The sequence below is a fragment of the Equus przewalskii genome, chromosome 5 (genome assembly GCF_037783145.1).
Source record: "Equus przewalskii isolate Varuska chromosome 5, EquPr2, whole genome shotgun sequence".
Taxonomy (NCBI): Eukaryota; Metazoa; Chordata; class Mammalia; order Perissodactyla; family Equidae; genus Equus; species Equus przewalskii.
In genome coordinates, this window is record NC_091835.1 from 63,070,347 (window position 1) to 63,093,116 (window position 22,770).

The window sequence follows — 22,770 nt, forward strand, 5'->3', positions numbered from 1 at the left end:
ACAAATACCACAGCAGAAAAATAGGCAATGTTTTTCATTTCTCTCATTCCTCACAGAAAAGGAAATACAAATGGCCAGCAAATATATGAAAAGTTGTTCAAACTCATTAGTAATCAGGGAACAGAAAATTATTACTATAATGAAAATACTACATTTAGATGGGCAAAAATGAGAAACCTGAAGATACCTTGCACTGGTAAGGATATAATCAAAAGGAAGGCTTATATACTATTAATAAAGGTGTAAATTGGTACAACCACTTTAGAAAATAATTTGGTATATCTTTGAAGTTGAACATTGCCACATTCAAATGACAGCAATTCTAATCATAAGAATATACCCTAGCTCTTAGAGCAAAGTTCACAATAGAAAAATGCTGGAATCACCCCAAATATCCACTGAAAGGATAGAGATATGTAAACAGTGGATGAAATATTACACAGCAGTGAAAATGCATAAACTACAAAGCTCAAAAAGAAATAAAACCAACCATTTCTTGTTTAGGAACACACATATATGTAATAAAACTATTTTTCAAAAGGTGGAAGGAACTGACACACAAAATTCACAGTATCATCTCCCTCTTGGGAAAATACAAGGGGATGAAATAAGGACTTAACACAGGACCTGCAATAGTACCAACAAAGTTCTAGCTCTTAAATCACAGTTATTCACTTTATTATTTTGCTTTAAATTTACATATAGCTTATTACATATTATTTTGTATGGATCAAATATTACATAAAACATTAAATTAAATATGTCAAGTTTTGCACAGTGCTTGATATTTAGTAATCAGAACATAAATATCAGCTATTATTCTTTAAAATTTATAGAAGCAGAATCAAATGATAGTAACAACTGTAATCATTAATCAAGACAATTAAAATTATTAAAATGTAAAACAAAAATGACAAACATTATTTTAAATAATTCAGTAAACAATTATATAAGCTATATTTAATTTACAAAATAACTTACCTAATGTGTCACATTTCTCTCTAGCTCCACAAATGTCTTCCCTTAAAACAAAAGATTTTGAAGCCTTTTCAGAAAATAATTTTGCGACAAGCCCAAACAAAGATACATAAGCTTTAACTATGACGTGACCATTACCACAAGCTGACTTCCAAAATCCAGTTATTAAGCTCTCAGTAAGTTTAAACCTAGAGTAATGCACCATTTGTGCAGGTCAATAAACAACAGGTGCTATATAAAAGCAATTGTGCATAGTTGAAGTTTTGACCAAGTTCAATGCCTTTACCTATACAGTGTATGTAAAATAATTTACTCCTGATGTTTCTATGTCATTATGAGCTTCAGCTATTATTCTCTGCTGCAAAACAATGATGTTCTCAGATGTCATCAAGCTGCTTAACTTTTTTTGCCTTTGCATTACTGAGTCCCTAACCACTCAGTTTGACAGTTCTCTTGTCTCTTTCCTCATGGTCTCTTCTTATAGCTCTTTTCTCCCTCCCATCTGTTATTTCCAATCTTTACTGCTTGGCCTCTACAACCCAGGACAAAACCATGGACTGGTGATAGAACACTGTGTACAAAACTAAGTCAATTCTCTTTAGTTTTGAAAAGAGACAAATTACATGGACTACATGTCAGCTATTCCACATGGACTTAAAGGTTTTCATTTCAGGGTTCTACAAAGCTGAGGTTTCTCTGAGTCTGACTCCCAAGTGAGAGATTTATTTCCTTTGGTCAACCAACCAACCAACCAAACAAACAACAAACCCAAGATCTAAATATGCCAGTAGTGTCAGCGTTGCTGAAACAAAGGTACAAATTAACAATGTATAGTGGTGCTTGTAAAATGGACAATCATTTTGTAATAGCAGAGGCTGTTTTCCACATAAATAAATAGGTTTGAGGAAAACCCAAGCAAAAGTAGTCTAGTGATTACGACATGCATTGAGCATCACAACAAGAAATAGATTTAAAAAAAAAAGAGTCCAAAAATTGGACAACCAAATAAATCCAAAAGCTCTCTCCAAATAACTGAACAAATCCTGCTCTCAGTCCCATAACTATGTTAGTTTCCCAATATTTTTCCTAATTCTCTCATTTTGAGATTAACAAAATAAGGAAATTATTTTATGAAACATTTATGTAAATGTTTAAATAAGGAAATTATTTTGTTTACGTCAAACCATCACTTAGCAATCTAACATTGCTAATTTCCTAAGGAATCAACTATTATTCTGGTCTGAAAGAATGGAAGAATGCTTTCTTTCAATAGTATCTTTTGTAATACAAGCTCTCATTGAACACTTCTGGGTATTGATAAAGAAATCAGGTAACAAGAAGTAGCAGTGGTCATGCAGGAGAGAAAGGGTAAAGAATTGTAGTTAGAAGGGTTATTTCTGAAGCTGTACCTTGTGATAAGGACGGCAGTATCATGGTGGGCAGGGTGAGCATCATCAAGAACATTCTGAGTTTGTTGCCATAAACAAAAGTTACGCAACGTGGTAGCTGCATTAAAACTGATGACTGGTCCTTCCTACACAAAAAATAAGCAATTCAATACTACGTCAAAACGTTCATGACCTCTTTTCCTTCCAAGCTTGTCAGCATTCATGCAATTTATCAAATAGCATTTTCACAGGCAAATGAAGAAGTGGCATCATTTCTCCAACATATTTTAGCAATACTTAAACATTGTGATCAAAACTGAATCTAATTAGGGGGCCGGCACAGGGCCCGATTGGTTAAGTTTGCTTGCTCTGCCTCAGCAGCCCAGGGTTTCGCCAGTTCAGATCCTGGGCGCGGACATGGCCATGGGTTCATCAGGCCATGTTGAGGCAGCATGCCATATAGCACAACCAGAGGACCTACAACTAGAATATACAACTATGTACTGGGGAGCTATGGGGAGAAGAAGAAGGGGGAAGAAAAGAAGACTGGCAATAACAGATATTAGCTCAGGTGCCAATCTTTAAAAAAAAAAACAAATCACTAAATCTAATTAGACCTTCTCAATGTAACCAAAAACTTAACTTCCAAAAATTACCATATTTTAAATCCTTCAACAATAGGATTATAAATTATAATAATTATATATTTACTCTGTTGTTATTCCAATTTCCATCACAAAAGAAAAAGGTAATCTCACTCCTTTTCAAATCGAGTTTTTTAATGTAAATGTTTAAAATATCTCATATCTAATAAAAGTTTTATGATCTATATATACCCCTACTAGGAACCTTCTACAACTAAGATTACTAATTTTAGACCTGTTTCTTACCTGTTCATTGTGAATTACAACTAATTTTACGATTACTATGTTTATAAGATTTCCAATACTTGAGTCCTTGTAGATTGCTGCAACCTGCAAGGGAAAGATGTAGGATTAGATACCTAAAATTAATATTTCTTCTCCAAAGTAAATTGAAACCAGTCCTAGAGCATTATTTCTCTAACTTGGCTGCACATTGGAATCTCCTAGGGAACTTTCACGAACCCCGATGCTCAGGCCACATTCCTTACCAATTAAATCAGATCTCTAGGGTTGAGACCTTGGCATCAGCATCTTTTAAAATTCCCTAGTATTTAATAATTCCAATGTGAAGCCAAGTTAGAGAACCAGTATCCTAACCCTGGCTACTGAGATTCATCCACGGATCAGGAGCATCCATATCACCTAGAGCTGATCAGAAATGCAGACTCTCAGGCCTCACTCTGGACTAGCGAGTTAGAATCTGCATTTTAACAAGATGCTCAAGTGATCCGAATGTCTATTAGAGCTTGGAAACTGTTCTAGATGAGTCAGCAAGCAATTCACTATATTCTGTGCCATGATCCACAATTTACATGACCACAATGTTCCATAAAAATATGTAAGTTTTACCTATTCCTTTCTGGGAATTTTACCTAATCTTTCTGCCATGGTTGCACATTTCCAATTCTGAGTATGCTTATGATGTTTAATACTTAGCACTGCTGGGATCCATGGAAACAGACTTATCTAGAATCATATAAAGAGCCATAGAAGAGGTCACAAGTCACAACCTGGTTCATAATTCTCCGAAACTGGAGAACACAAGTCTACGAGGCACTCTGGATGGGCTCCATTTGTGATTCACGGTTAAGGTGTTATCCAGGTCAGTAATTCACCTCCTCTTCTTATAGCCATCATAGAGGTTACCACTGCAGTGGGAGTGTCTTTCATGGCCAATGCCCCTGGCTTGCACTCCCTTAGAGACATAATCCCTCTGGAGCTGAGCCACCTGTACAGTGACAATGGCTTCTGAAACCTGAATCACCATCTTCTGGACCATTGCCCAAACCAAGACAGCAATTGATTCAGGAGGTGATACTTTTCTCATTTAGTTAATAAATAAATGTTCAACATCTACTCCTTGCTTTGTTGGCTAGAGACCCAGAGAAAGGGAAGAGGACATGGTCCCTAACCTTGTGGAGCTTAGCAGTTTGCTAGAAGTACCAGTAGAGGAGCCCTCACTCCATCAGCCAAAGCTGCTTCAACACAATGAATAACATGGCTGCTGCTGCTGCTTCGAGGGCCAACACAGAGAGTATTACCAGAACCAGAGCCAAAAGCATCTCCGGAAATGCTGACACTGCAGGTCAGCATGGATTCAAACACACACTCCAGCACCTTTCCTCTTGTTTTAGCTGTCCTCTCTACCTGCAGGGATGCCTTGGGCTCTAGGGGTAGCATTTTTTGGCAAGGGGGGTGGTGGCCCCAATGGGGTTGACAATGAGTTAAGACTGGGACTGTCAGGTGATTAGAGATTTCAAGCATGTCTGTTAGCACAGCAGTACTGCTCAATTTCAAATGGGAGCTGTGGAAATTTACCGCTGAATTGATATATTTTTAAAAGTTGCATGGAAAATATTTCTCTACTATAGAAAACAAAGCATATCCATATTTGTGACTTGAGAGTTATCCTCTGATCCTGTGAACTTAAAAGCAGACAGATGCTTTTCTAAGTCAAATTACAAGGTAGAGTAAACAATGTACCTCAAAGTTATGCACAAAGGCTCTTTTTCTCCTAAAAGTGAAAAACGTGTTGTGACGACTACGAGGTCACAGGAGACCATGCATTCTCAGTACTCTACAGAGAAAGGAGCTTAAGCACTATGAGGTATCTCTATGGCTAATTTCTCTACTCATTGCCCCAAATATGTTGACTACAAATGACAATGGATGTTATAATATTAGCTATAAAATATATAACCACAAAAATATTTTCTATTTCAGAAAGGAACAGATGTTGTATACCCTTTACTGAAAAGTGACCAATCTACCAGCTGAAATTTGGAAACATATTCCCAGTGTCCTGACGGTACAGTTTTAAATATATTACCACAGAAAAACTTCCTTCAATTGTAATGTTAGGGAAAAGATCATTTAAACTATTACACAAGATGGGTAATTTCACAAAGTATAGTCCTTTAAGTTAAACAGACCCAGGTTCAAATTCTAACTGCCATTTATTGATAAAACCTACTTTTCAGGATTAAAAGATGGTGTACAAAAGTATTTAGATCAGGGCCTGGGTCATAGGAATCAATGGTAGCCATTATTGTCATTACTACTTATGAAACTTTTTCAGAAGAGGAGGCATATGTTATATATAATGCTAGTTCTGGTACATGTGTTTCAAATTAGTTATCACAGTATGCCCAAATTGAAAGCAAATTTGCATTATTTCTTTCAATATTTATGGAATATCCACTGCCTATCAAACACTGTGTTACTTACTAGATGCAGAGATCAATAAGGCATGATCTCTGCCCTTAAAAAACTCATTCTTCCAGGGGTAAAAGATACAAAAACAGAGACCAATTTAAATAATTCTTCACACACACTTCTCCCAGAAAACCTCTCTGATCGATATTTTGCTTTTATAGAAAAATGGTATGATTAAGTCATCAAGAAATTCATCCTGCCCATTTAATGGCATGTACCTCCTACTGTTTCATGTACTGACCTTTACAATCTATGTGCTTATACTCAATATATATATACCTGTTACTCTATTTGGATGTTTAAATGTGCTATTGTTGAATAACTCTATTCAATCGAGCTGAATGGTGAAGCAGGCAGATGAATGACCACAAGGCCCATCTGTCACTCGGAGACTTTCCTAATTGCCACGTACAACACGCTTCTCTCATGCCCAAACTACCAGCCCACATTAGGTTGCCATGATGGGAGCTTACCATCTTTGCTACTTCTTCATAAATCATACATAAATGTATTGAATGTTTGTGTGCCAGATGCGTTCTAAGATTAAACTAATTCATTTAATTCCAGCAAATCCTAGGAGGTAGGAACTACCATTGTGGCCATTTTTCAGATAAGAAAACTATGAAGTTAAGTAACACGCTGAATGTTAGGTGACGGGTAAGCTTCAGAACACAATTTCCATGCCAGGCAGGCTGGCCTTAGCTCTGACTACTTCATCTGAGCTTAGGGAGCTTCAGCATTCTAACCCAAGTCCTTCCTAATTAGCTCTGCGTACAAAGTTTTTTCAGAACCCTGATGTGGCTCGTGTCCTAGCCCCTGACACGGTCCTGCTGTGGCCACTTGACCATGGCCTCAGAGAATCTTAGGCAGTCAGGAGACCTGGGTTTTAGTTCTAGCTCTACTGCTAGTCTCAAGAAAGCCGCTCAGCTCTGGAAATGGATTTATCTACTTTTTATCTCCACACCTGCAATCACGTTGAACCACTGAGCACCCTTGGTCACAATGCCCTAGAGTATTTGATTAGAATTTACCAGATGCTCTTGGGGAGGGGTGTGGAGAACATTTGTTTTAAAGAAACACAGTTTGAGAAATGTTGAGGCCAAAAGAATTAAATACGTTATCTTCATAGAGTCTTGAACAGGCTAACATATACACACACACGTATATATATACATTCTATGAAAGAGGTATTATATGCAACACTGCATGCAACTACTTGGCCACAGCCCTCTTTGTCCTTCCCATGGAGGGTTAGGACCCTATTCCATAGACTAGGAAATGCTAGACCAGATTTCTATAGTGTCTTCCTGTTCCATAAAGCCATGTAATATTGGTATCTATTACTGTAATCACTAGATTTTAGAGGCTATTAGCATTTTTACTGATTTAATTAAAACGTATTTAATCTTTTATTCTTTAAGTGTTTGTTTCCCTGGCATATAGAGTTCATATTTCTTTACAGGTCTCATAAAATAGTAAAGATTACTTCGTGGGTATTTAGCAAAAAGTAAAAAAATGATATGAATTATATTGTTTAAATATTTTAAGAAAATTCCAGGCAACATACTTCCCGCAAAGCATGAAACAAATTATCACTATTATCTGAACAACCATTTTGAAATTATTTCTACATAGAGCTTCAGAAAATGTTCATATAGGTCATGTGTAGAGGTGGCCTTCATTTTGTTTATTATAGTCACTTTTTACTTGGGATAACTGACATATAACATTGTATTAGTTTTAGGTGTACAACATAATGATTTGATATATGTATATATTGTGAAATGATTACCCCAGTATGTTTAGTTAACATCCATCATCATACATAGTTATGAATTTTTTTGTGAGGAGAACTTTTCAGATCTATTCTTAAGCAACTTTTAAATGTACCATACAGTACTGTTAACTAGAATCGCCACGCTATACATTATGTCCTCAGGACCTATGAGTGGACGTTCATACTTTCTGACCACCTTCATCTTCAAAGTCATCTATATAAAACTGATTTTAAGAAAGTGAAGAGATTTTGTTTATGAAGATCACTGCTCTTGTCAAAAAGATATTTTTAAGTTAGAAAATGACATTCCACTTATGTACAAAGTAGAAAAAATTAAGAATAAGTGAACACTGAGTTTAAGAAAGGAAAACGTAACACAAATGGTTATACCTAAAGTATGAAAGTATATCATTAGTTTTTATTTTAATATGGATGAAAATTTTCCCTACCCTGAATAACGTCAGTAAAAGCAATAATATTAAGTCAATGTAATGCATGTAAGGGTTTTTAGTTGATAAAAACCTCTAATAAAAGGAACAATGTTTTAATAAATAGAGCTAATTCCTGATGATCACATGGTGCTCCTTAAACTTACATTATTAAATCTGTAACAAGGTGGGGATGATGAAGTCAAACCTTCACAAACACATGGAGTAAGGAGGTCTCTGACATATGGTAAATATTTCCAAGGTTTATTAAACAATAAGTCATTGAATACCAAAATAAACCTGTCAAAGAAAGTAATTGCTCTAGTTTACACATACTTTAGTAGTTTAACAATGCATATGTAAATGCCATTTTAGCCTGACACTACTACCACCCAAATTCTGCAAGGATAAAAGCTTTGGGATAGCAAATACCGGAACATCTCAGATCATTTAACACACTTATTTCATTAGACATACTATACACAATTGTGTTCTTCCCAACTAATTTTAATTCCAGAAACCCTTTGAATGAGAGATGACTAAGCCATTTTTACAGCATGATACAGTACTCTAGAAAGTGAATTAAATCACACACATTATTTCTATAGTATTGCACTCAGATGTTTTGTTAAATTGTTGAAAGCAAAGAAAAAGTTTGAGAAGACAGTACAATTGTTTACTTTGTGCAGGATGGGTAATCCTCTCTGAATTACGTATATAATCCATTTGCTCAATGTTGACAACATTCAGCTATTTCTCCCATTATATCTGGGGCTAATATACAAAACCTTTTTTCTTCACTGTGAACTTGTCTTTAAATGGCTCACAATCACATTCCAAGTCTAAATCACATTTTGTATTTTCCTAATTACTGTGACCAAGAACATTACCAATATCTTAAGTGTGTGTTTGAATAAATGCAGTTAATGCCTTCTTAAAAATTAGGACAAAATATGCAAAACCTGAATGGCTCCTTCCTCAACCGGAAACATGTGGGACACTTATGTGGCGACAGCATTCCTCTTACCTCTTTAGAGCAATTTTAGAAATGGACTTCGCAAGTGGAGATAAAACATGTTGGACTAGATTTGACAATCTCTACGTAGTGTGACTAACTGTGCCAGTTTGCCCAGGGTTAAGGGGTTTCCAGGGACATGAGCCTTTCAATATTAAAATTAGGAAGGTCCCAGGCAGAAAAAGGAGAGTCTGTTACTCTTTCTTCGAGTTTCCTTTCACATTGTTTATATCCACAAATACAGCCGTGATCGCTGTTTTTCACTCTGAAAACTATATACAGAACCATAAAGTCTGACTTTCCTGTATCTGTATCTGAACATTCTTTCAATGACAGAGAGAAGAATGAAGAAAGCACCAAGCCCAGGTCATTTAGACGTCATCTAAAATTTGACCTCTGCAGAGGAAAGAAAGCATATACAAAACCCAAACTACCTCAAAAGAGAGACCTGCCCTCCTAAATTTTCCCTCCTATCCCCATCCATATTTGGAACGCTCCCCTCTTCCTCAGCTGTGCTGCAGTCTATCTCCCTGTGAAAGAAAGCTGAACACAAACCTGCTGACTGTATCTATAGACTTCTCATCTTCCAGTGAAACTGGCTCTCCTTCTAGTGAGACTAAAAATCTGGGACATGACATGTGCATGCAATGGTCTGTTGCTTCAAGCAATCTCAGAAGCAGACTTATTTTCCATGAAGAGAAAATGTTTGCTTTGCCCTTGACGAACGATGGCTTTAAAACTCCCATGGGCAACTTCAGTTACTTCAAGGGATGTCATGATATCTTCCAAATAGTGATTATATTAATTGATTTTTATGTAAAATACAGAGAACAAACCTTTTCTGAAGATGGCATTATCACTAAAACTGCGTGTAGCTATTCCAAAATTACTCTTGAACAATGAACTCTTCTGTTCCTTTACTCTTAGGCAGTATTTCCAAAGCACTGATATCAGAGTTACCTGTCATTTAACATGCTTCAAAATCTGTCACATTTCTCATATTTTCCTTCAGTATCTCTACTGCCACAGACACAATTTAACTTTCTTTTAACCATTTAAATTGCAAAGTTTACCCCACAGTGTTCCACATAATTGACACAATTTCCTAGATTATCAACCAACATCCTCGGTGTCAATGTTCTCATTAGAATCCCTTCATAATGAGCCTGCCACACCCACATCTAGCTAATTATATGCCTAGATAATTATACATCTAGATAATTACTCCAGATTCAGAAGTAAAAAGATGTTATCAAATTTCTATATATAGGTCTGTTGTCATTTTAAAAATTCAAGTAAACAAGTGTCTAGATTATACAAATTTCAGAAAATCATTTTGGATCATCCGGTCTTTGTCTACTATAATGTCATGCATTCTGAAAAAAGTATTAATCACCTATTCATTCATTCTTTCTTTCATTAACTATTGAGTGTCCACTTTGTACCAAATACTGTGTTTAGGCAACAAAGACTATGTATTCTTAGCATTTATGATCACAAGAATTTAAGATGAAATGTTACATGTAAGGAAAATAACAGGATCTTAAGATCTTCAAATCACAATAAACTTGGGATTTCCAGCTCAGGGAAATTTACAATGGCCTATAGCTGTGTCCTAGCCAAGTCTCTTCAATCAAGTGGGCCTGAATTCCCTGTAAGTGAATAGAGGAACTTCCAGCCATGAGATTCGTTCTGATACCGTGAATTTGAATAAATATGGGACCATGTAATTCATCAACTAAACTAGGACACTACAGAGCATGAAAGAGGGTGCTTTTAGTAATTACTCTGAAACTAGCAGCCTTAAATCTAGGACTGTCCCAAACAGCAGATATAGGTATGTGTATATGTATGTGTACATATGTGTATGTATACATGTGTGTATATATAGGATATAGAGTGCTACCACTAACTAGGACCTGGTGCTCTTTATTAGCACTAGAATTCTGCTCTTTGGATACTGGCACCACTACAGCTCAACAGAGATATTAATACCAGATCAAGGACTCTTATAGCTACTACAATCTTACATCCCAAATTTGCTAAAGCAGCTCTATCAGTAATAGCCTATCCTTTTATCCCGATAAATATATTTATAACTTAAAATATCATTTTCCCAATTTCTGATTTGGCAAATATAGCAGTAGAAAAAATAGCACCCCCTCCCCTCTGTGCAGAAATAAGGCGAGGTTTTAAAATTCAGATTCAAAGGGCAAAAGATCAATGCTACTAGGATCTTCCCTGTCACTAGGGGGCAGAAGCCATTCATGTGATGAAGGAAAGAATAACTCAAGTATTTTCTAGAAGTAGTTTCAGAGATTTTAAAATGTCTTAGAAAGTTGTCCAAGTAACAGAATGGGATACTTGCTATATGTCCATATAAGCTAAATTTCAATGAAATATTATTTTGGGCTTAAACACAGATACAAGTCCCTTTCATATAGAATTTGGGAAAACATTTTTTAAAATTAAATATGAAAAAAGTATTATGTTAAACATTTTAGGAAATTTAAAGGACACGTTAAGTTTACTTACAATTGACATTAGAGTTAGTACGTAGTGCTGTAAATTCTGTCCGTGATGATGAACCATTTTAGCGTCAGCTGTGACCATAACTTCCACGTATCTTGGATATGATAAAAAACGTTTTCTCCTGGAATGTAATTGACTTCTTTCATCTTCCAATGATACATTTTTTGAAGGGTATCCTAAAACTATTTCCTTCTTTATATTGAGATCTTCATTCATGTTGCTGTAGTTGTGAAAGGGTACACTGGTTTTCTTTATCTGACTTTCTGGGGGGAAAAAAAGAACATAATGTGGAGCCATTATATTAAATGTGACTAAAAACATTGTACAAAATAGAATAGCCAAAAATATGTAATACTCACACATCTGCTTCCAATGTGAAACAATGAAAGGACAAAAAGATTATTTAAAACAGTGATACAGATTATGAGTATTACTATTTATAGTAAAAAGTCTTCGCATTTTCATCAATTGCGTTAACAAAACTGTATCTAAGTCTTATTTTAACAGTTATGACTATTCAAAAACATTTACTAACCACTGGGTAGAAAATAAAAATCAATCGAGGAGTCCCTATGTTTTTTGCAGTCGATAAATTCGGTCCTCAAGCCACCGATGGCATTTAATCTCATTATAGAGTAATGACATTTTGTATAAAATATAGAACACAACAAACTTTCATTAGACAATATATGAAGAGCACCAAGAAAAACAGAAAATCAAAAAATATAACAATGGGTAGTTTTTCGAACTCAGAAAATCGAATAGATAAAAATTTTATAATACTTGATTATATAAAATACCTGATTACTTTTCTCTTTGCTTGTATATAAATACAAATTATCGAACATTAGAGATTATTACAGTAACCACTTTTAAGTCGTATGCATTTCTAGAAGACAGTTCTAAATTCCTGATTATTGGTACTAACAGAAAATAATTCCTAGGCAGCACGGGTGCTTGTCCTATTTCCTTCTTTGATTTGTTCCTCTACTTTCACCTTCCTTATTTTTCCCTGATAATTTTTCTGACAATTTTCGGTGAAAGTATTTTAAGCAGAAAAGTGGACCAAGAGAATCGGATAAGAAGAAATAAGAGGACCTGGATAGTTCATAAACCAAATAACCAATACCAAAACAACTAAGCTTTAGTTGTACTATAAGGATTAGACATAAATATAAAACTATATTTTACTATAAAAATAATTCATCTCATTTTAAATAAGCGGCAATCCTACAGTTGGAAGAAAGAAACTGAAGTCCTTAAACATTGTTTGCACAGATGATCTTTCTCTAATTCCTAAAATGATCCTGTCTTATTACTATGCTCTTAGGTTTTAAAATTTATCTCAGTGGGAGATTCTGGAAATTTGGTAAACCGAGTGTACAAACCTAAAACTTTCTGCTATCATCTTTCTCCTGGGGTGACTCAACCACTAAAATATCCATGACTAATTATTGGACCCTGGAGAAGAGCCCAGATATCTCATGCATACAAATCTCAAAGTTATCAGGAAGAAGGTACATATTCATGGTTTTGATTTATTTGTTCGTCAATTTCATTTATTCCAAATAAACATTTATTGAGTACCTACTCTCCGTCAGGAAACATTTAGAAATTGAGGAGCAAATTAGTAGCTCATAAAGCTCATACTCTAATGGAAAAAGAAAAGAGTAAATGTACTTAACAATACATTTCAGGTAACTTTGTTTCCATGACAGTTCAAACAAGAGACAAAAAAAGTGGCTCTCCCTATCCAAAAGGATAAAATTTAAAGACTGATAATATCAAGTTTTGATAAAACCACTTTGGAAAACTATCTGGCAATTTCTAAGTTAGACACGTATCTACTCCATGACTCTGCAATTCTATTCCTAGATATATACCAAACAGAAGGAAAACATAGGTCCACAAAAAGACTTGTATAAGAATGTCCGCAGCAAGACCAGCATACAGACCAATGGAACAGAATAGAGAGCTCAGAAATAAACACGTATACAGTCAAATGATCTTCAGCAAGGGTGGCAAGAGTACTCAGTGGTGAAAGAACAGTCACTTCAACAAACGGTGTTGGAAAAACTGGATATCCACAAACAAAAGAATAAACTGGACCCTTATCTTACATCACATATAAAAATTAACTCAAAATGGATTGAAGACCGAAAACTCTGGAACTCCCAAAACAAAATATTGAGGGAAAACTTCATGACGTTGGATTTGGCAATGATTACTTGGATATGACACCAAAGCATAGGAAAAAAAGAAAATAGAGACTACGTCAAATTTTAAAACTGTGTAAAGGACACAATCAACAGAGTGAAAAGGCGACCTGTTGAATGGGAGAAAATATTTGCAAATCATATATCTGATAAGGGGATAATAGCTAAGACTTCTTTTTTTCAATTTTGCTGAATAAAATGGAGTTAGAATGCCCTTCCTGCATCTGCTGTTTTTTAAGTGTCTTTAGCTCAAAATAATCCTTATGCCAAAGTGGCATATTTTAGGGGGCCATATTCTGCCACCCATCACACACCATAAAGTTTTTTTCCAGGATTAAACAAGAAAATCCACATAAAGCTATTAGATTAGTGCTCAGTAAATGGTAGTTTTTACTTTTGTTGTTAGTAATTAAACAAATAATTACATGCTGTTGATGACAGACACATGCCCTTCAAATTAACTTTTTAAAAAATTGTCACATGTTGAATGCCTTGTTGTTTAGGAAAATGAAAATGGTTGGCTGGTTCACTGCTAGGTTTATAATTTAAAGTTAAAATGTCTATTCGCAGGGACGTGCTTGATGCTGCTGACATTCTTAATGATGAGGCAGGAGCTGTGTGTCATTCTGTTGTTTGACAATCACAGTGCATTTTGTCACACATGCCTGCATCAAGTAGAAAGCAGAGTTTTTCGTTTTCATCATTTTGATGGAGTGATTTATAAGTGCCTAACAGTTTTCATAGCAGGCTCATGGGTGTACCATCATTCTCTTTTTATTTTAAATGTATTTCTCAGATAAATCTCATGAGACACGTAATCTTAGTTTCAGGGTGATGGTGATATAACAGCAGCTGCTCTAAGTTTTTTTTTTTTTTTAACTCAAGACAAATGGCTTCCCAAAGCTATTTAGGCCGTGTGTTCCTCCTCTGCCTTATAAGTCTTGATGTGCCAGGTACTAGATTATTGGCTTAGTTGATCCCTTGAAAAGCCTGAAGTGAAAACACTGATTAGGCTCTTTTGGGTTGAGAACTCTACTCAGCTGTTTAGCTAGCAGGAAAGTCTTCATTTTTTCATTAGAGAAATCAGCGGCAGCAGAATCATGCACAGAGATATTACTAGTGTGGTCATAGGTGCTGTCTACTGCTTACTCACAAGTACTGTTGGTAAGCCATTCTGGAAGCAAAGGAATGTGCTTGAATCTGTATTTGTTTAGAATTTTTTAAATGGGTATCTTTGTCAATGCACGTCAGATAAAGCTCATGAGATTTTCTGTATATTTCATAGGATAAATCATTCTGTGATATGCTCCTCGAATTCAGAGTGGAATGTACTATAATCTGATTTGAAAACATCATGGGAAATTTCTTGAATGTTTCAGTATTGGTGAATGCCAATTTAACAGATGTGGGCTGTGTACTTTATGGAACCAGTGGTGTAGGAACGTGGTGAACCGCAATGATTATGACCATAGGAAGTGTCATACGCTCCAATGTCCTACGAAAAAAGCATCCGCAATATACTAATATGCAGGGTGTGGTTTTCTTTTTAAATATTATATTTATTATTTATGTACTAAAAAAGAAAGGTGAGCTCCAATAACCCAGTGACTTTTATTTTTGCCCCAGCAGGACAACTGCATTCTAATGAAAAGATAGTAAGAGTAGATAATGTATACAGCTCCCTGAACAAAGGGTGCCGTATATATATGTATCCAGAATATATTTTTTTTTAAACTCCAACAAAAATAACCCTATTAAAAAATGGGCAAAGGGCTTGAATAGACATCTCACCAATGATAACATACAAAAGGCCATCAAGCATAGGAAAAGATGCTCAACATCACTAATCACTAGAGAAATGCAAATCAAAACTACAATGACAATGAAATAACTGGTGTTGGAAAGCACGCACAGAAAAGGGAACCCTCATACACTGCTGGTGGGAACGTAAACTGTTGCAGCCACTGTGGAAAACAGTATGGAGATTCCTCAAAAAATTAAGAATAGAACTACCATATGATCTAGTTATTCCATTTCTTGGTATTTATCCAAAGAATATAAAAACACTAATTTGAAAAGATACATGCACCCCTATGTTCATTGCAGCATTATTCACAATAGCCAAAACTTGGAAGCAACCTAAGTGCCCATCAATGGATGAATGGATAAAGAAGATGTGGGGTGTGTGTGTGTGTGTGTGTGTGTGTGTGTGTGTGTGTGTGTGTGGAATGGAATACTACTCAGCCATAAAAAAGACAAAATCTTGCCATTTGCAACAACATGGATGAACCTTGAGGGCATTATATTAGGTAAAATAAGTCAGACAGAGAAAGCCAAATACTTTAGATTTCACTCATATGTGGAAGATAAACAAAAACAACAACAACAACAAACAAACACAAAAACACAGAGAATAGATTGGCGGTTACTAGAGAGGAAGGGGAAAAGTGGGAGGGCAGAAAGGGTAAGAGGCCCATGTGTACAGTGACAGATGACAATTAGACTTGGGGTGGTGAACACAATGTAGGCTTCACAGAAACTGAAATATGATGTACGCCTGAAATTTATATAATGTTATAAACCAATGTTATCTCAGTAAAAAAAACTACAATACACTCATTAGGATGGCTACTATATTAAAAAAAAACAGAAAATAAAAAGTGTTGGCAAGGATGTGAAGAAACTGGAACCCTTGAAAATTGTGGGATTATAAAACGGTGTAACTGTTATGGAAAAGAATATAAAGGTGCCTCAAAAAGTTACAAATAGAACTACCACATGATCCAGCAATTTTACTTGTGAGCATATATTCAAAAGAATTGGAAGCAGAATCTTGAACAGATATGTGCACATCTATGTTCACTGCTGTACTCACAATAGCCAAAAGGTGAAAGCAACCAGAATGTCCATCAAAGGGTAAATGGATAAATGAAATGTGGTATATACATATGATGGATTACTCAGCCTTAAAAAGGAGGGAAATTCTGTTACATGCTACAACACAGATGAACTCGGAGGAGATTAGGCTAAGTAAAATAAGCCAGTCACAAAAAGACAAATCCTGTATGATTTCACTTACATAAGATAAATAAAATAGTCAAATTCATAGAAACAAAGTTGAATGTGTTGGTTACCAAAGCCTGTAAATATCTCGCTGTTTGAGAAAACTCCCGAAGTCTGTCCAGCCTGGGTGCTAAGACGTCAAACATCTCACTGGCTAATGACAGTAAGTGAAACATGAACACCATCCAATTAAGAAGGCACTGTGGCTTACAGGAGTCAGACTGACACTGAGCTAGAACAGATGGCTCTGTGCAGGCTAAAACGACAAATAGGAACACAAAACTGGAACAAAAACATTGAAGGAGATAATATACATAGGGAAAAAGTCTCTAGAACAGAAGAGTATACAAATTTCAAACGTAAAGATTCAATTCTGGAAGAGTTAAAAAAATAAGAGAAGGAAAAAGTAACCAATATCAAGATCTTATAGACATTAATAAGAATATATTATAAGCAACTTGATGTAAACAAATTTAGAAGAAATATTTTCTAGAACATTTCTGGAAACAACTTACCGAAACTCATAAAGAATTAGAAAGCCTAAATAATCACATAACTTTTTTAAAAATTGAATCCTAATCAATTCTTCCCTCAAAAATCCAACCTCAAAAGGCTTTATCAATAAATACCACTAAATATTGTAAGAAGACAGAGCACTAGTCTTTCGAATATTCTTCTAAGGATTGAAAAAAGGAAACAATTCCAAACTTGATTCATGAGGTTTTTAGAAGATGCTATAACAGAATATCTTCATGATCTTGGTTAAAAGAACAGGATTCCTAAGGAGATAAACAACACTAAGCATAAAGACTATTCATTTAACTAAATTAAGACTTTGAACTTGTGTTCACCAAAAAACACCATTATGGGAGCAGAAGAAGGTATTTGCAATACATATAAACAACAAAGTGTTTATATATAGATTATAAGCATTAGAAATCAATAAGAAAAGAGAACACAAAAGTAAGAGACTTGAATACCTCACAAAAGACAAAATCCAAAGGCAATAAATTACGAAATGGTGCCAAAAAATTGATACTCAGGGAAATGCGCATTAAAATACAATGCACCATGATTATATACCCACCCAAATGGCTAAAATGAAGAATACTGAAAATAACAAGGCCTGGTAATATAATATGGGGTACCTGAACCTCTCATACACTGCTGGAGACAGTGAAAATTGGCATATTCACTTTGGAAAACTTCAAGGGTGAGGAGGGAACTTTGACAGGTCATTTAACTTCATGCAAAAGGGATATAGTGATTGTGTACTTTTAAATATCAATAAATATAAGTGTGCATTCATAACTGTTACAAGAAGTACATTACCAAAGAAGAACAGAGATGCCCAATAGAAGTTCCAATTTTAAAGGAAGGGGGGTGATTTTTAAAAAGAAAAATCAGCACAAGTCAGAAAATGGGGGAAAAAGAATCATCATCAGAACACAATATAAAATTCAAATAACACTTAACACATATAACTTACTATAAGCCAAGAACGCTTCTGGTAAATTTACTTGTATTAACTCATCTAATAGCATCATATGCGATAGGCACTATTGTTAATCCCATTCTGCAGATGGGGAATCTACAATATATAGAGATTAACAAACACAAACACTGTTGATCACTGATAAAGCTGAAAAGGAAAACAAATGACAGGAACAAAGCTAAATAGATTATTTATCATAATAAATGTGAATGGTTTAAACTTGCCTATCAAAAAGCAAAAGCTTTATAGAATTAGGTTAATAAAATCCAGCCATATGTTAAAGAAATAGCACATCTGGGATTCAAACCCTGGAGGTGTGGCTTGAGCGTCAGTGGTTTTAACCACTATAATGACGATGAAGGAAAAAAGAAAGAGAATCATAATTTAACAACAGTGTTATCAATATAGATTTTAAGAGCTTAACCTCTAGTAAATGAAATGAGAATATTCTACACAACTGTCTAAAATAATTGAACATTCTGAAGAAACCAAATTTCACAGTTAATCACCTCAACAGTATGAATGAATCTTGTCACTATAAGAAGCGAAAATCTGTGAGAAAAATCAAGTACAACATATTTTTATGTAGTTTAAAATAAAAACATACACAGTCATCTCTCCACTTCCGAGGGTTCCCCATCTGCGGATTCAACCAACCATGGATGGTGTACTATGTTTAGGATTAGTGGATGAAGACCTGGCCGACGTGAATGTTTGAGGCACATGAGCAGGGATCAGTCCTGGAACCAAACCCCCACAGATACCAAGGGGACAACTGTACTTTTACAAATACATATGAATGCAATAACACTACTTAAAAAGAAAGCAAGGAAATGACTAACATGGAATTTAGAATTATGGTCGCCTCAGATGAGGGGAGGCAGGTGGACAAAATGGGAGGGTGGGTGGGAGTGGAATTATGCAGCTCCATATGGGTTGTTGTCCAAGTCTTATATTCCATATTGGTTCATATATTCATGATATGTATTACATTATTAACAAGTCCTCAGCAAATAGTAATATACAAAATTAATTGCTATTAAAATATGAGTTATCACTATCACATACTATTTTTTCTGTAACACTAGCTAAAGCAGTAAGACAATAAAATGAAATATACAGTACGAATACTGAGAAGTTATTTTCATTGTTGTTTTGACTTGATTTTGCAGATAAATGGCTTTTATAATGAAAAAATCCAAGAGACTCAATTTAAAACTTTTTAAACAATCCTCAACACAGGAATAATTGAATAATGGAATGTTATTCAGCAGTTAAAAAAATGAATTAGGTCTATGTGTTTTGATACGGAGGGATGTCCATGATGTGTTCTTAAGTAAAAAATGTAAGTGGCATATAGTATGACCCTATTTTTGTAATACTTCTACAAAAATAAATGAATATATATTCATAAAAATTTATATAATGAGTCAAAAACATATGGAAATATACACCTCAAACTTTTAACACTGGCTGTATTAGATAGGTATGACTGAAATGGGGACAGCAAAACTATTACAATTCTGTAACATCTCAGTGTCCTTTAAAGAGTTACAATGAAATTATTTTATTATTGTAATTTTTTTAATTACAATTTTTTTTAAAGATTTTTTTCCTTTTTCTCCCCAAAGCCCCCCAGTACATAGTTGCACATTTTTAGTTGTAGGTTAATTACAATTTTTTTAAAACACCATCTATAACTTTTACAGGCTAAACATTTAATCTCATTATCTTTTTTTGGTATTTATACTTAAGCAGTGTAACAAATAACAGTGACCTTTCCAAACAGCCTAAAATAAATGGGTATTACTGAAAGCACATTTGCCAGTTCAACTACATCATATCTATGCAATGCTCATCTTTCTATTTATGTTTCATTGAGTCAAATGCTTAAATGATGTCTTGTCCTTTATTAATAACAAGTGTATTATGACCCAAAACTAATTTAGAGCAAACCAAACCATCAAATCATGAACATCGTGCAACAATGATAATCTGCCCGCTAGAACATAAACTACTTAAAATTACATCAGTGAATATAGCCCTTATAACAGCATAGTATATTCTAGAATGCAAGGAGATTTTTAAAAATAATCCATAACAATATAAACTACTAGAAATTTTGTTGTTAAATAATGTAATTAGAAATCCGTAATTCTACTTGAATGTCTTACTGGCACCTCATATTCAAAATATACAAAATTGAATTGTTCATTTTCTTCTATTCCCAGTTTCCCTATTTCTATTAATATGAGCAATAATCTCTTAATACCTATAACTCACACTCAAAACTGTATACTACCTCTGGGTTCTTCCCATCCTTCCCTCACCTCTAATATCTAGTCACCAAGTTTTGCCACTTCTTCAACATGTTTCTTGTATTGCTCCTGCTGTCAACAATGTCCTTACCTCTAAACTCATTCAGGTCCTTCTAATCTTAGAACATTATTAGAATCATGAATGCAAAATTAGACCCAAAGAGTCTCCCAAATGGTCTCACCATCTTCAACCTCTTGTACTTCCCATTCATCCTTCATTTATGTCCAAACGATTCATTTTTAGTAACATCCCATTTATATCTCATCCTTACTCAAGAAATGACCACGGATTCACATTGCCCATAAGATAGTCTTAACCCCTCCGCACCAGACCACCACTAAACAGTTATCAACAGCAAGTTATACACTCGCTAAAGACCGAGAACACAGTTGGGCAATGTGTTGCGTGTTTTGTAAGCGCTCAATAAATGTTCATGGAAGAAAAGAAAAAGGATTAGGAAGAAGAGAGGAAGGATAGAAAGTTGGGAGGGAGATGGAAAAAAGGAATATGTAGAGGAACAAAACAAAAGAGGTTTATCAGTCCAGAACTTCGGGGTATGGGTAACACTAACAGTGTTGTACAACAGCAGCATTCAAAGACTGAAAGCTTGCCTTTGACTTTCCTGAATCAAGTACAACATTCACTCTGGTCTCTATACATAGGTTAAAATTGACACTAATGCTCTGTATTTGACCAGGTGAAGAAATAAATACTATATTTCTCCAGAGAATATACCATCTGTTTTAAAAATGAGGGCATAAAAAGTAGAAGCTTATTCTAAACTACAAGCTTTTCAAACCACTTGTTAAATGCCTAACAGGACTCCCAGCTCAAAGAACTGGGAGTGCCTTGAAATAAAGTGATAATATCAGATATATTGTGAAATCTTACACATTTTCTCATGAATTAAACTGTTTTTCTGCATCCATCATATGTCCTATGTTGCCATGCTGTTGAGTTGTTATTAACACTACTATTAACAATGATAAACATAATAACGAGTGCTTACTAGGTACTAGGTCCTGTACACTTCACATAAGTTATCTCCCTTATTATTAACAATTCTATAAGGTAGGTACTATTAGTATCCTTATTTTATACATGAAGAAAGTGAGGAAGAGGAAGGTTAAATCAATCTCCCATGGTAACACAGCTAATAAAATATAATTCTGGAACATACTAATTTTTAAGAACAGCAGTATTCCATAACATAAAAACTTATGAAAATCTACAGTCCTCTATGATTTGTCAATATTATTAGAAATCTCAACCACTCTTACAGAATTATGGCACATAGCTTATAAAATATTTTACAGTGCTTTATTTCAAAGAGGTTCACAAGTTAATTAGAACCCCACCCACTAGTAATAAATGTGCAGAAGTAATATTATGGACTTGCCTGTGGCCAGCTGAAACCTGAAACATAAAAGAATTATTACATCATTAGTCCTCATTGCATCCCTGAATTAGTGACTATTACAGTGCACATTTTAAAACACAGAGACATGTGATACAGCATACATGAAATTTCAAAAGCCACCAACTGACTAAGTGGCATAACAAAGAAATGAATTCAGAGTTCCTCAATATCAGTTATTACATCTGAATTCTGCATCACATGACTCTTCTAAAGGTCGTATGTGGTAATACATGTAGAATGTTAAGAATTTAGTAACTAGGGTCATAATGGAAAATGCTGCCTCCTACAAAACTAAAAGAGGAACTAGCTGGTCACATTCATGAAAACGTGGAGTCTAGTCCTTCTTGCATTACACAATCGGAGCTAAGCCAAGATTTGGATATAAAGGCATTTAGCTCTACCGTCCATAGACTTGAGACAGATTTGGTACTGTCCTTTCACTCTAGTGGCCCTGAAAGAAAAAAGAGGGCACTGGAAACTCCCAAATTGCTCCCATTAATCCTACATCTGGCAAGAAATTTTAGTTCCTTTTGCTATGAGTGCCGAAAGGACAAAGAGCACACAGGTCATGTATTACATTTTCTTTTTCAACATTTTCAAGCCAACCCATGGGGCTTGCTCTAAAGATGTATCAGATTTCCCTACAAGCTGTCAAGGATTCTTGCATAAATCAGGAGTTAAAAACAGGCACACATGCATTCATATATTCAAATCTTTTAAGATATTTTAGGTGAAAGGAACATGCACTGGCTGTCACTTTCTGGCTTTTCGCATCCCAAA

At 34.9% G+C, this 22,770-nt stretch overlaps 1 protein-coding gene across 2 annotated transcripts in view; it reads right to left on the reverse strand.

Annotated features, from left to right (window-relative positions):
- ADAMTS20 (ADAM metallopeptidase with thrombospondin type 1 motif 20) overlaps positions 1 to 22,770 on the reverse strand; it is a 163,783-nt gene that overhangs the window by 111,184 nt on the left and 29,829 nt on the right. For both annotated transcript variants that reach the window (XM_008514714.2, XM_008514712.2), the window contains exons 4-7: positions 11,481 to 11,740; positions 3,257 to 3,340; positions 2,388 to 2,512; positions 982 to 1,022 (exon numbers count right to left, since the gene is read on the reverse strand). In XM_008514714.2, coding sequence (XP_008512936.1) covers positions 982 to 1,022; positions 2,388 to 2,512; positions 3,257 to 3,340; positions 11,481 to 11,740 — 510 coding nt within the window. The remainder of the gene's footprint in view (positions 1 to 981; positions 1,023 to 2,387; positions 2,513 to 3,256; positions 3,341 to 11,480; positions 11,741 to 22,770) is intronic.